This window comes from Anser cygnoides, chromosome 9, assembly GCF_040182565.1.
Source record: "Anser cygnoides isolate HZ-2024a breed goose chromosome 9, Taihu_goose_T2T_genome, whole genome shotgun sequence".
Lineage (NCBI taxonomy): Eukaryota > Metazoa > Chordata > Aves > Anseriformes > Anatidae > Anser > Anser cygnoides.
The window spans coordinates 22,913,198-22,927,686 of NC_089881.1; the positions used below are offsets into that span (position 1 = coordinate 22,913,198).

At 43.7% G+C, this 14,489-nt stretch overlaps 1 protein-coding gene across 2 annotated transcripts in view; it reads left to right on the plus strand.

The window, feature by feature from the left end:
- Positions 1-96: 96 nt before the first annotated feature.
- GOLIM4 (golgi integral membrane protein 4) overlaps positions 97-14,489 on the plus strand; it is a 32,360-nt gene continuing 17,967 nt past the window's right edge. For both annotated transcript variants that reach the window (XM_013174658.3, XM_013174659.3), the window contains exons 1-2: positions 97-760; positions 14,196-14,270. In XM_013174658.3, coding sequence (XP_013030112.1) covers positions 574-760; positions 14,196-14,270 — 262 coding nt within the window. In that variant the 5' untranslated portion in view covers positions 97-573. The remainder of the gene's footprint in view (positions 761-14,195; positions 14,271-14,489) is intronic.

Consider the following 14,489-nt stretch of genomic DNA (forward strand, 5'->3'; position numbering starts at 1 on the left):
GGCGGGCACCCAATGCGCTCAGCCGCTGCCTCCCCGAAGGGAGGGGAGAGAGCCGCGGCCGGGCCCAATGAGGCGGCGCCCGGAGCGGGACTTCCTCCGGGGAGCCGGCGGCGGCGGGGCAGCGGCGGCGACACGTAAGTGAGGGGCAGGGGGAGCTGCCTTTGTTCCCCTCGGGTGGCGGCGGCGGGGCCGGCCTCAAGGATAGGGGGCGCCTGAGGAGGTGGGCGCCGGGGATCCCGCGGCCCCGCTTCAGCCCGGACCCAGCGCCGGGGGCTGGGACGAGCCGGCCGGGGGCAGCCCCCTCCGGAGAGCCCCTCGCAGCCCCTCAGAGCCCCGCGGCCGCAGCATGCGGCTGGGGCGCCGGCCCCGCTCCGCCTCGCCGCGCCGGGCCCGCCGGCAGGAGGAGAACGGCCCGGGCGTCGCGGCGGTGCCCCGGGGCTGAGGCGCCCTCCCGGCCCCTCCGGCCCTCCCTCCGGCCCTCCCTCCCATGTCTCCGCCTCGTCGTCCGCCGCCTCCAGCCGCCCGCCGCTGAGCCGTGAGGGGCGGGGGGCCCTCGGGACCCCGCCGGGGGACATGGGCAACGGGATGTGCTCCCGAAAACAGAAGCGGATTTTCCAGACCCTTCTGCTCTTGACCGTGGTGTTCGGCTTCATCTACGGGGCCATGCTGTACTACGAGCTGCAGAGCCAGCTGAGGAAGGCTGAGGCCACGGCGCTCAAGTACCAGCAGCATCAGGAGTCCCTCTCGGCCCAGCTACAAGGTACCGCTGCCCTGCTGGCCCCCTGCCCGCGGTCCCCGTACACCCTCCTCTGCTGGGGAAACCCAGCTCCAGCCGTCCCAACGCTTGGGAAGTTTTGCTCCTTGCCTTCTTCTCCCCCTCCTCTCTCCCCGTGAGGTTTTGCTGTCAGGCCGTGGGTGAGACCCCAGCCCCACTGACGTCAGTGGCACGTTTCGCTGCCGGTTCCTAGAAAGCTCCGCTATTCCCTCGCCCCCGCACGCTTTCTGGAGTGCCTCTCGGTCCCAAAGGGTTGCACATCGCTCGGCAGTTCCTGGTATGAAAGGCAGGGATACTCCCGTTCATGTCATACAGAACGTGTCCAGTTCTGGGACTTCTGCGTGCCTCCGCGTTGTCTTAGCAGTACTAGTGGTGCTGAGCAGCTATTCGGCTGTAAAAAAGCAAGGCTACAGTTCCAGGAGGACAGCGTGAAAGTTAAATAGCTCCAGCAGGGTGAGGGATATTCTAATAAACGTTTTTTTTCAAAGGGTAAGTTATTTGGATAAAGGTATTCTATAACTGTTGAAACAGCCTTGATTTTCTTGGCTTAAAGCTGCCACTTAAATACAGATCCATACCTATCTTGGTTTGAGGTTGCACCAACGTGGGCTTTCGGTACTTGAAGACAAAAAGATGCCGATCTCTGACATGTGCGCGTCCGGAAATCAGATGCAAAGCGGCAAACATCTACGTGAAGCATCAGTACTGTAGGTAGGGCAAGACCTCAGCACCTCGCTAATTGTCAGGTGCGAGGTTATCAGCCCAACATGTACAGAGGCCAACGACAACTTTCAAAACGCTTAAGGATTTTTTTTTCTCAAGATTGTGTAAGTCAAGAATACAGGAGATCAGCTGTAGTAACTGTAACACCCCTTCAGTTCAGGGCGATTTTCTGCCATGCTTTTTTACTGTGGAAGCGTACGTAAGAGCACTTCCAGAAGCATACTGCTTTTCTGCAGATAGCAGAATTAGGCTTACGCAGTTAGATTCTCATAGTGGTTCGTAACTTGGAGTATGCTTATCTGTGGTCTGAGACCGTTGTTAGTTCCTATTTCAATTTCAGGCAATAATGCTGCAATGCCTTGGGGAAAAAATAAAAAGATAAAATCCTTCATTTTTGTCACTGAAAAGGCCTGAGTGTTTGGCTGGGAGATGGGTATGTGGCAGTGGGCTAAAAGGCTACTTTTGCTAGTCTGTATATTTGCCAACGGTATTTGAAGAGGAAACAGGAACATCTTGTTCTCAAGTTAAAATTCAACAAGTTGGCTTTTTCTGTTGCTCTGGCTATACCAGAGGATCATGCAACAAACTTTATCCTAACAGCGATAGTCTCTTGATCAGATGCATTGGGTCTGGATTGTGAGTTTTAACTTTCCCCTTCTGAAACGTTATTTTAAGTGGGCATCTACCCAAACGATTTCATGGAAGCAGCAGGCAACCAGTAGTTGATGAATGCAGGAACAATGATGCACTGAAAAAAAAAAAAGTAAGAGAATAATTATATAAAAATGCAGCAATGAGAAATGTAAAATATGGACCAGGATCTGAAAATGCAAATACATTTGATTATCAATGAAATAACTTTAAATTGTTCTGGGATGCGTGCCAATGTATCAAGCCTATTAAATAGGAATGTTTAGCTATGCCTAATGTGGTAGCTGTAAACTTTGGGGAAAAATACTTACAATTAAATCAGAGCATACAATGAAAAATAAGATTTAAAAATAATTTTTTTTTTCTTAACAATTGTCCTGTATTGTGGCAACAGTTAATAGAACTAACCGAGGGTGAGGCTGGGAGCTCCGGGCGCGTTAAATGCAGCAGCAAGCGTTAGATTCCTGATCTCCTGCTACAGTAAGTGGAAGCTACAAAGTGAACTTCTCTTCCCTGCGTTTCCCTGTAGATTTCACATGACGCTTGCTAGGATGAACTGCCTCGTGTCATCACCCGCATTTCTGCAGAAGGAGTTCATTAGGGGTGAAAACACGGAGAAGTCAGGATCTATGCCCAGTTCACCCTGAGATACACAAACACCATGTTAACTGGTGAAATACAAAACCAAAGCTATTTCTGAACCTTTCCCATTTGTTAAACTCTTATGGAACAACAGAAGGGAATTTGTTTTAAACAGAGACTTTAAAACAATGCCAAATGCCAACAGAAAACCCTGTGTTTGCAGGTGCAGCATCTGACTGCACTTTGAACTTTTAAGTAGCCTGGATTTTAAATCAACAATGTGTCTGTTGCCAAACAAAAAAGCTCTGCAACTATCTAGGCTACATATCTTTGCTGTCCTTCGCATCGCAAGATGTATTTCCTTGGATTTATCCTTTTAGGAGAACAATAAAATGTGTCATTGCTACCTGTGCAGCACAACTTCTCTTCCATGTGACGTAATCGGTTTCTCAAAGATGCAGATATTGGTGCAGAGAGAACTTTGGGACTTGCAGTGTGCTGGGAGCACTGAAATCTTTAAGAGGGAAGCAGTTAAAAGGGCTGCTTCACTTGCATAGTATTGCCAGGAGGAAAAGAGTGGGTGTATTCACAATGCTTGATTTCTTAGTGCTTACTGCTCTTTTCTGGGTGATTGAATAAGACTTTAAAGCTCATTACAAGCTGAGGAGAGAATTGAACCTTGGACTTCTGCTTCCTGAGCAAACATTTCATCAGTAAGCTTTTATTTAATTAAAAAAAAAGAAAAAGGCAACTTCTTAAAGTTGGCCTTTTGAGGATCCTGAGGCATTATTGTGCTGGGCTGGCTGTGCTCCTGGAAAGCCTGCAGGATTGAAACGCGCGGATGCCAGCGAAATACCAGCCGGTCTCTGAATTTCGGTTGGGTTTCGTTGTGGCTGTTCGGGCCTATAAGGGTAGCTGCTTTCCTGATTGTGCACAGAGCAACACTGTTAGGGCTTGCGGGTGAAATCTGAGTCAGTTTGGGAAATGCTTAAGGGAGTGTAGGTGACTCTTAGGTTTGTATATCCAGTCAGAGCTCGGTGCCAGTTTTAGACTTGAAAGCCTTTGGTCTGCCCAAAATCTTGAGAAGGCTCCTCGGATGTAGCTTGGAGTGTAGCCTCCCTGAACTTCCTGCTATCTGCTGTTTTCTCTCTGTGTAGTTTTTCAGGTTTTTCATCTGCGCTATGTAATAGGAACCTCCCTTTCAGTACTTGCCAGTTGTTTATGCCTGAATGAGCAGTGTTTTCTGTTTTTTGCTTGAAAAGCCAATCTTTTTAGATTTTAATCTTTTTCACAGTCTTGCTTTGTTCAAATGCAGCAAGTGAAGCAGGCTGAATCTTCTGCACGCTTGGGCAAAAGCAGCACCACAACCTACCATGGCAGAAGGTCCAGATCACTGAAAAATGGTGATGGAAAAGGTGTCAAAATCATTTACCTCGTGTGCTGATCTGAAGAATGGGGCATACAATGGTTGTCGTAGGGAGCTCTGCTTTCTGTGAAGCTCACAACTTAAGCTACTGGGCTGAGAAGTATTTGTGCCTCTTGAAATAAGATCAGGTTGCCATTTGAGCAATGATTGGCTTGGGAAGCAGAAGAATAACTGGTTGGAGAGGCTGGATCTTTAGCCCAGCTCATGTTGTAGCAGTTCTCGTATTTGAAAGCTAGGCTTCCAGGGCGCTTCATGAAAGAGAACGTCAAACTTCAGCATTATCATCTCTTAACAAAGTCCTGATGGGCAAGGAGAAAGCAATGCTGCCTCTGTAAGTAACAAGGGGAATGCCAGAGGCAAGATTTTGAGATGACACAAAATCTCGTGACTGCTAAGAAAACTTAGTCATTGTTATCTTAAAGTCATTGTTTTCTGGCAGGTGTTTCACAGAGAAGCGGATCTCCCCAGTAAGCTGATTATTTTAGTCTCATTCTCTGAGCATTATGTGTTTGAAACATGAAGATAATCTTACTTAATATTCCTTAAAATGATTAAAAACAAAACTTGATACTGTTCATCTCCCGCGAAGATGCGTCAGAGTAAGTCTGAAGCTACTGGCTTACTGGAACAGACCTCAGTTGCTAGAAGAGATCTGCACTGCCAGCTGTAGACAAACCCAATCAAACCCAATCTTTGCTTCAAGATTTAATGTATCTACAGTATTTATTTATTTATTTACCAGCCTTTGCAACTTCTGTCTTCTCATCCGCTGGGTATTAGGTAATTCCTTGTGTACTGTTTTAATCTGTTTAATCTGTTCTAATCCCTAATCCTAATAACTGCATACATTTCGTGTCTTTTGCTCCCTTATTTTCCTGCTCTCTTAGAGTCTAAATGTGTCTGATGGCTTCAGGCAATCTCTGCAGGCTGAGGCTGTGTGAGGCAACCCAGCAGAGGCTCTGGACTTGCGAGTTGAGAGCATACACTGTTGTAGACAACGTCTGGATTTCCTCAAAACTATTCCATCCAGTGCTAGAAAGCTTCACCTGAACAGCAAATGGAGAATTCCTCTGGGCCTCTTGTGCTGTTTGTCCTAAATTGAGGCCCCTCCTTGGAGTTGACCCGATAAAACTTCACCAGATGCATGGCAGCTAGGTGTACAGAGACTTGCATAATGTGTCACCGTACTGGATGATAGATTTCCAAACTGTTTGTAGTGAACTACTTAAACACGTAGATGTACTTCACTATTTCACCCCTTTTTATAGTACTGTATTTAAACTTGTTCCTTAAGTTGGCTGAGCTAGAACTAATTACTTCTGACAGTTTGTTCTTCACGTGCGTCATCCAAGCAGAACAACGCCTGTGCAGCTCCTGCGTGGTGTGATTGTTCCCTGTAAGAGCAGCCTGAAGTCCCGTGAATCCCGTTAAGTGTCAGATTGTACCTAATGCTATAAAACAGTCCCCTACAGTTTTAGGAAATGGTTCAAACTGATAAAAAGTGCAAAGCAACCTTTAACGTGTGTCCAAACTTAAGGAAATTTGTCTTGTGTGCTAAGTAAGACTCCAGTGCCTGTATTTCGAACTTGCTGATGTTGAGGGCAACGTGCACCTGCTAAAGCGAGTCTTCTGCATCGGTACCACACTAAATAGCAAAGAAGGCATCCCTTGTTCTGCTACCACTGCAGTATCCTGCCCCTTATTCTGAAGTGCTATGCTTGTGCATGTTTAAAACCAATCTAAATATGTACGTGTCTGTTTTGAAGACAAAAGACCTGTAGATTTAATGTTACCTGGAGTTACCAGTATTTCTTCATACTCTGAGTACAGAAGAGGTGCTGGAGCTTTGAGTTCTGTAACCCAGGGAGCTGCCTTGTTCCTTCTCGACATGGAGCGGATAGGTCTGGGCAGCTGAATTCCAAGACTGGGAAAAGCAAATTGAGAAAATGCCCATAGTTATAGTTCTGTGTGGCGGTGGTGTTTTTTTACTCCTGTAATACATTCCTGAATGCCCTGAAATCACTTCCCTTATGGGCATAATACTTCCTGGATGAATTTATACTAGTGCTGCAACTTTACACCTGCTTGGGATCTGGTGTGCGGATCACAGAGCACGTAGCCTGGATGAATGCTGGACAGTAGGAGATAGAGCCAGCATCCTGAAACTCTATGTTGCTGATTACAGTTGAAGCCTTTTCAAGCTTGTGAGTGATGGATCTGTCTGGATCTGTGAACATTTCAGAGCTGAGAGAGGAGGGAGACAAGATGTGTCAATGCTTTGGAGGGTTTACATACTGACGTTTTCAACAGTCACCTTCTGGCCTTTGGTCCTAGCAGGTGAAGTTTGACAGGGGCTTCTGCATCACCTAAAACATCTCCAGCTTTGGTGAGGGAGACCCGTAGAGAAGCAGTGGATGCCACAGCCTCAACCTGATGCTTGCAGCTGCAAACTGAGCCCGAGTCCTGTAGTCCACAGCACAGGTCAAGCGGTGGCTGGCTGTGCTAAGCAAGCGACGCGGGAAGAGTTTGGGGGTGGCTGTGACTCTGCAGTTGCACTGACAGTATTTTTACAGTTAATGTCAGAGAGTTAGGTACTGCTGGAGGGGATCAGTTAAGATTGTAAGATTCTTATGCCTTAAATAAAACGTTCCAGACACATTGTGTCACCGGACTGTGTGTTTTGGCTGGCAGGACGCTGGGTGTCTCTAGGTGGGGCTTCTGTAGGAATAAAGTTTCCACCCGCCCTCTGATTTGGGTATGCATTGTAGCATCTCTTACACAGTCGTGAGGATCTCGTCAGCAATTTGTGGTTAGTATAGTTCGCTTTGCTCATTTTGGAATAGGATCTTTGCATAGCAAAAAGTAATTAAATCTGCCCTGCTGAAAAGTCAGGTGCTATTTTGAGGTTTTATTGTAATGAAAGCTAAATAATTCAGATTAATAGTTCCGTGTACTCTGTTTTTTCAGTAATTAAGGCAGAATCTTTTATTGGGTGACTTTTTTTTTTAATGAGTTGGGTATGAATTTCTTGTTGTACTGGAGCCTGAGGTAAGCACGTAGGGAATACAGCCTGTTTGGATGCTGTTCTTTGTTTAAAAATGTCTTCTGTGATGAATGTAGTTCTGTTCTTTTTCTGGTGATCTAGCATAACCCAAACTTCCTGAGATTTTTCCACTATGTCTCTAATTAAGAAATTAAAGAAACTTCAACTATTCAGCCTCTTCCTTTGCAGTTTATTTTCTTTCCTCCAAGGTATCCAAAATTAGCCTAGTATCTTATTTCCTAGAGGTGACTCAGATCCCGAGCTTGGCAGTCATTTCCAGGGATAATTACGGAGATGCTGAGAGAAGCGTGGCCTGCTTGCCCTCCTGGAGGGCACGGTAGGCAGCCTATTCCTATTCGTGCCACCACGCTGAATAATGACGTTTTCAGTGTTTCAGTCAATCTGTCATGCTCAGATGTATATCGTAAGGTTTGATAGTGATCTGTTTAAAAAAAATATAAAAAAAATATGAACCACGAACTTAAACTATTGATTTCCGTATGCAGCTTTTTGAAACGTACGACTGAAGCTGACTCCAAGACCCCTATGTTACAGCTCCCTTGAACAACTTCAAGGAAGCGGTTTAGCAGTTTTGTAAGTTGATAACTGTAGCTATTGCATCAATTTTTGCCATACTTCGTTAAGATAAAGGTGCAAATGTAGGTTTCAGTTGGGACAGACCGTTAGAATGTATATATGAAGTAATCTACACACTTTGTTCTTCAATGCCAATTTTATAGTAGTATCTGAATGTATATACCTGAAAAAAGTTTATATATATGGAAAAATACAATCTTAGCAGCATGTAGATAGAGTCACTGGACTTCTTCAGAAAGTTGGAAGAGCTCTAAAACAATTTTTGAGAGAAGGAACAGGCCTTCGTTTCCTGGAGCCAAGAGGTGAGCAGCCCCAGACGTTCAGAAACGAGAAGGAAACTTGTCGCTGCAGCCCTTCTGCATGTTTTTGTGTTTCTACAAAACGAGCCTGTGTGTTGTGACACAAAGGGCAGGAGAACAGAGAGAGGAAAATAAATAAAAAGGGGAGTGGAATCCTGTTAGAAGGAAATTTGCTAATCACCCTGTGTAGTTTAAAGGATAACATAAGCAGCATTCAGGCCACTCGCCAGCCAAGGAGTTGAACAGCCATGTACCTGTGTCTGACAGAAGGATGTGTTTTAAATACAATCATAAAAATAAAATTAAGCATCTAAGTCGAAAATCACTGAACAGGTTTTGTCTGAACTATTTGCATTTGTCACTGTAAAAAAAGCAAACAAAACCAAACAAATTAAAAACCACTTCAGCATAGGCAGGTGGATAGGAAATGCCACATGCAGGGTGAGATGGTAATCTGACCATGGGCGGCACCAGAGGCTGGAAGAAATCGTTGGTGGAGTGTGCAGGAAATCTCTTCTGGGATGGAAAATGTGATCTATTTCCAAATAAGTCATGCTTGAAGCCCAGCAAGCATTAAACATTAAATCACATTTAATGTTCCTTCTTAAACTTTTGTTTTGGGCAGCACCTACTCCAGTTCACTGCTTCAGCATGATAAATACCTCCCCAAATCCCACCTCATCGTTTTGTTTTACTTGCAATTTGTTTATAAACCTGTTGTTTCCTAGAGGTGGTCTTAACTTCTAAGAAAGAAGACAGTACATAAGGGAGGGTGAAATAGGATTCTGTTAAATTTAGATATTTACTCCAGTTTAGAAATTAATTTTTGCATCATCCTGATAAGCAAATAGAAGCCAAAACTATTTCTAAGAAACATAAGCATGTGTTTCTGGGATGAACTGCATTAGCATGCTGAATTCCCCCGTTTCACAACTGCAAGCAAGCAAACTTCTAAGATCTGCAACACTTCTGTGTGCTGTGCTTCAGGTTTTCCTTTTCTATTTGAAGATGCAAGGCTGAAGGTTCGATAAAGCAAATAAAACTTCTTGTATGCTTATCTGACCTCTGCACACATTCCAGAGGCGGTTTTGAAGTTCTATCATGATGCTATCATGATGAGTTCTGATATCTTTTTTTAATCTGTTTCCACACTCAACATTGCAGAGCTTCGTACAAACCCTTTGATGCAGGGCATGTTCCACAGAGAGCATCAGTGATCACTGTCCCTGTCAACACCCCAGGGACTGAGTGGGATTTCGTAGTGCTGGAAGGAGTCTCACAGCTGATTGTGGTAGGGACCAGCAGGATGCAGGTACTTCCCAAACTACCCTCTGGTTTTTCAGATACAATCTAACTTACCTGGAAAAGATGCCAGTGTTGCAAGATTAGAAAAAAAGTTGCATAAAAATGCAAGTCTTCAGTTCTGCATTATCTTTGGGTAGGTTTTATCTGGTAGATTCTTTTTTTTTTTTAACTTTGACATAAATGCCTCCTAACGCAGCACAAAGCTGCATAATTTGCTCAAGTCCCATTCTCCAGTTCTAGTTTAATGTAGGAGAGCTGACTGAGCTAGAGGAACAGCCTTACTTTAATCGGTAGGCTATTTTTGGTGGGGGGGATCTTTAAAAGCAGTGGATTTTCTTGCCTGTTCCTGTGTTGTAACTGGTTGTAATGTGACAAAGCTGTTATCTGGTTCTTTACATGTGAAAACTGAGAAGTGTAGGACTTTGTTTTAAAGTGAACGTAAATGTGATACTGCCTGCAGTGCTAGTTGGGGTTTTCAGTGAACAAAGTGAGAGCAGCCCATGCCTGCCTGTATACAAAGCTGTTCCTTAATTAAGCCAGAAGAAAGCTTGTTTTTCACACACGATCAGCTTTGTGTTATCTTGGCTTCTATTTCTGTTCTTTTTATATGCATTCAAAACAGACATTTTAAAGGGCATAAAATATGAAATAGCTTCAATATTTTGTTCAATATATTGTAACTATATGGTTTCTGTAATGCTGTTTTCTTGCACTTTACTTAAAATACAGCTTTCCTACTCTTTAATATGGGAATGTTTCTATGGCTTTATTTTTCTTAGATGTTTGCAGTGTCACTGGAATACTGATTTATTGTGAAGAACCTCTCAAATAAGGCTTTCAAGTAGGCGGAGTGCATCCTGTGACCAGTAGGGGTTTTACTGGTTGGATTGGCAGTGGTGAAACAGGAGATCTTCCCGTTTGAAGGCAGATTCGCTGACTTAATGGCATGCAGAGCTTGGAGCTGGGAGAGCAGGTCGTGCTATGCTCATGTGTTCTCCCAGCATGAAACATTAGCATCAGATGAGTCAAGAAATCTCTTCTGAGATCAAAATTTTAATCACCATCATTGAACTAGAAAATCTATTCTAGAAGGGATTACTTGCCTAATAGAAATGTTTTTCTCCAAACAGGAAAGCTATTTGCATGGGATCACAACTTAAATGGCTTTCTTTGCGGTGACAAGAACTGGAGATGTAACTGTATTTCTGTAACAAGTCTGTGTTCTACAGCCCTTCATAGTGTTACCAGAGAAGTGCTGGTGTGGTAGGCCCTGCTCTGCTGCTTCAGTTCAACTCTGCCCCAGTCTGAGACAAAATAACATTGAATGTTGCCAAGACTACTGAAATCTGCTGGTTTTAAACCAAAGATGGTAGTACTGTGAGCTCAGAGAAGGATTGCAGAATTACTCAAGAAACAGTAACACTGCACTTAGTGAAACTCCTGGCATTGTGTATATTTAAGTTCCAGTATGTTCTTAATTTTTCAGTATGTAAGATGGGTGTTGGGGTGCTCAGGACTCTTTTGGGTCATGCTTCAGACAGACCAAAATGCCAAAGTAACACAGCTGCAGAGTCGCTGATAATGTAAAACCAGAAATACTTTTATATGTATTATAATAGCTTATTTTTTCTAATAGCTTAACTGCTTAGAGATGCAAAGCCAAGTGAGCTAACTACGACTGTTAAATAAACTTGCTTTCATCAGATAACTTGACTCCGGTGTTGCAATTAACGTTCAGCTATGGACAAGGTGATGCAATCTGCTGAGAAGCTTCCCCTCCTCCCCTGCTACCTGCTCCTCCACTTTCCTTTCTGCTTGGTAAAAATCTCACACCTTAATTCAAGAACTGTTAGGTGTCTGCTTATTGAAGACAGAGGGTGTCTGAACTAGCTGTTATTTTACTGGTTCTGTTTCTGGGCCCTGCCCTTTGAGGCTGGATCACCTTCCTGTGCATTCCTGTTGTGTTTTGTTCGCTCACATAGGTGACACTATATAGGTCCCCTAGGCACGATACCTGCCATTATTTTGGTTTGGGAATAGTGCATATTAACATTAAATTATCATGTTTCTCCCTTTGTTTTGTACCGTTCTATTGAATATAACATGTCAACAAAGTACAGTTATTTGTGCAAAGCTTAGTACGAGATTAGCGGTGGGGGAACTTACCCTGTGACAAAGATGTTTAAGTGCTGTGTCTGCATCGCACTGCCAGGAATTTATCCCTTTCCTTATATAGTTTCCATATCCTGGATGGGAAATCTGTAATAGAAAACATGTTTTTCAATACATATATATATATTTGAAATTCTTGCTCAAGTGTATCCATGCTGGTAGTGGAGAAAGAGAAATCCCCTGCTACAGCAACAAGCCTTTGGACTCTTGCCTAGGAAGTTCCTTACTGGTAGGAACCATGTACATTAATGGCAGATAAACTCCAATCTGTACAAAATCTGACCTCTGACCTACTCCCAAAAAGAGCCAGTGAGAAAATATGGCAGCTATGCTTTCTTAACAATTATTCTTAATGTTGCATGTCATGGGTTTTTATTAGAGGAAAAAATGTTGCAGAACATGTTTCGACCAGCACATTAACTAGGTGGGAAGAGAGGTGGGAGGCCATTTTTCTTACCCTCCTCCTTGGTTGCTTTTTGGTCGGCTGAGAGACTTGCGTCAGGACGCTGCAGGCTGTATCCCAGGCTTTCAGGGGCTGCCACACACAAGGTGGCAGTGAGGATGTGCTGCCCGGGAGGGGCACCAACGACCCCAAGTGCTGGGTGAGGGCAGCAGAGCCAGAGCTCAGCAGAGCCAAAATTGGATGCGGAAGTTACAGAGCACTGTGGTCCCTGAAAGCTAAAGCATTGCATCCCTCTTCTCCTTTCTTCCGGCCCTTACCGTGATGGCTTTGTTGTGAGTTCCCCACTTGTTAAAACCCCAGGAGGAGCTGCGGAAGGTCGCCTGCGGGCAAAGAAGTGCAACAAGAAACGTTACCTCAGAATCCGTTTGTGGCTCAGTCTGCTTGCCAAAAAGCCTCTTTCCACTCCTAATGGCATGGGAGGGGAAAACCATTATGGATTTTCATTTCTCTCCTGAGTTGCTATGCTACAACCGCTGCTCCTTTTGCAATGTGATTCAGCATTCACCATCTTCGGTGCCTAGATAAAACCATTACTGTAGTGCTGCCATCTTTTCTTCTTCTCTGGAAACTTACTTGCTGGCGACTTTGTGAGTGTTCATTAAATGCTTGTTTTGTTGCAGAGGATGTTGATACATTAGTTCATCTTGACTGATGCCCTTGACTTTAGATGATAAATAGCAAAGCAGGGATAGAGGCAGGATTGCTAATCAATCCTTGTCACCTAAGCCAAACTGTAAACATTTTGAGATAAGCCAGTAGCTAAAGAGCCTGCAGAATGCCGCATGGGGGAATTAAGAATGCTTTTTAAGGTATAAGAGGAGTTTTCTGTGGCTGCCAAGATACAAATCTTTGTTTGAGACTTCCTGTTGAAGGCTTATGCACACCAATGGTTTAGTTCTCAGAGAATTAGTTTCCTAGTTTTGAAGGAAAAAATCACGTTCCTTTAATTTGTGGAACAGCTCTTTGGTGCAAGAGTGCAAATTAAAATTCAAACAGTGAAAGGTGCTGGTGTCAAACTGAGGTTTAGCAAATCCAATTATGTATTTGTAAGAGTTCTAATTAATATTGTTGCTGCAAAGTTGGCTATTTTAGATAATGATCCTTCTGTCTAGTGAGTGGTGAGGAAAGGATAAATAGGGTCTGATGTTCACTGTCTGCTGAGACACATCCAAAACTCACCCTGCAAAGCACGTACTGCTTGAAGAGCTGCTCAACATGTACCTAAGTGGTGGAACCCTCTGCCAGGGGATACGGCACGTCCGAAGTACGTGTGGGTACAACAAAAATTCTTACAAGCAAAACCCTGTTGGCAGGTAAAACCAGATGTCAATTCATTTTTGTCTGGATTACACGCAGGTGTTCACACAATCTTGGCTTTAAGAGAGCTTATCAAAGACATCAGGACACCCTTCCTAGAGAAGGCATGCGATTTTTCCTAGCAGATGCCCCCCCATGGAGGACATGCTGGCACCCTGCGTGCCTGCCTTTGCCTGGCCTGTCGAGGCTTTTGTGGGATGTGCTCTGAAAGCTGTGCCTCAAAGCTCAGCTTGTTGCTCTTTGCCTGAAGCACTGCACACAGACCGCTTCTTCATCTCCAGAATATCATGTGGGTAGTTTGACTCAAAGGAAACGCATAAATGGAGTTAAAAATCAGTGAAGATTAAATTTTGTTCTCAAACTGAAATGATCCATGACTAGCAGTCTCTGATACCCAAGCCTTACGGAGAAGCGTCATGGGATCCGGGTATTTTTTTATTTTAGCTATGCTAGCCCTTCAGATGGCTTATTTTGTTCTTCCTGCTTTATCTCCTGTCTCTTTACAAACAAGGCAGAAGAGAAGGAAAGCATGGGAAAATGTGTACATACATACCCTAGAAGGAGCGATGATTTGGTAGGTTTCGTGTAGAACAACCATAGCAGACTCTCCACCAAGGATAGAATGCAGTAACTGTAACCTGTAATGCAATAGAAATAAAAAATTCAGGACCAATATCACATCAAAAAAAAAAATGTAAGCAGCCCTTAACCTTATGACCTCATTCCACTTGTATTTTCTGGGTACAAGTTTTTTCTTTGGGTGTTCTGGGAGGTGGGGATTTTTATATATTTTTAAATATCCTGCTTTTAAAATTAACTGTGTACAAAATCTGTCTTTTCAGTTGTATATGAACACAGATCAAGATTAGAAAAATCATTGCAAAAAGAAAGGCTTGAACATAAGAAAGCAAAAGAAGGTAAAATATTATTTTCACCTTGATATCTATGATAAATTGACTATTAAAAATAGTAACTTTAGATGTGTATTGTTCAATTTTAAATGAGTTGTCAATATATTAAAAATAAAATAAACACATTAGGAGGACCACCTTGGCAGATCTGTGGAATACATTTTTAGTGCTCTTTACAGATCACTACAACATGGCACAGTATGCACAGGAAGCATGTATATGGAC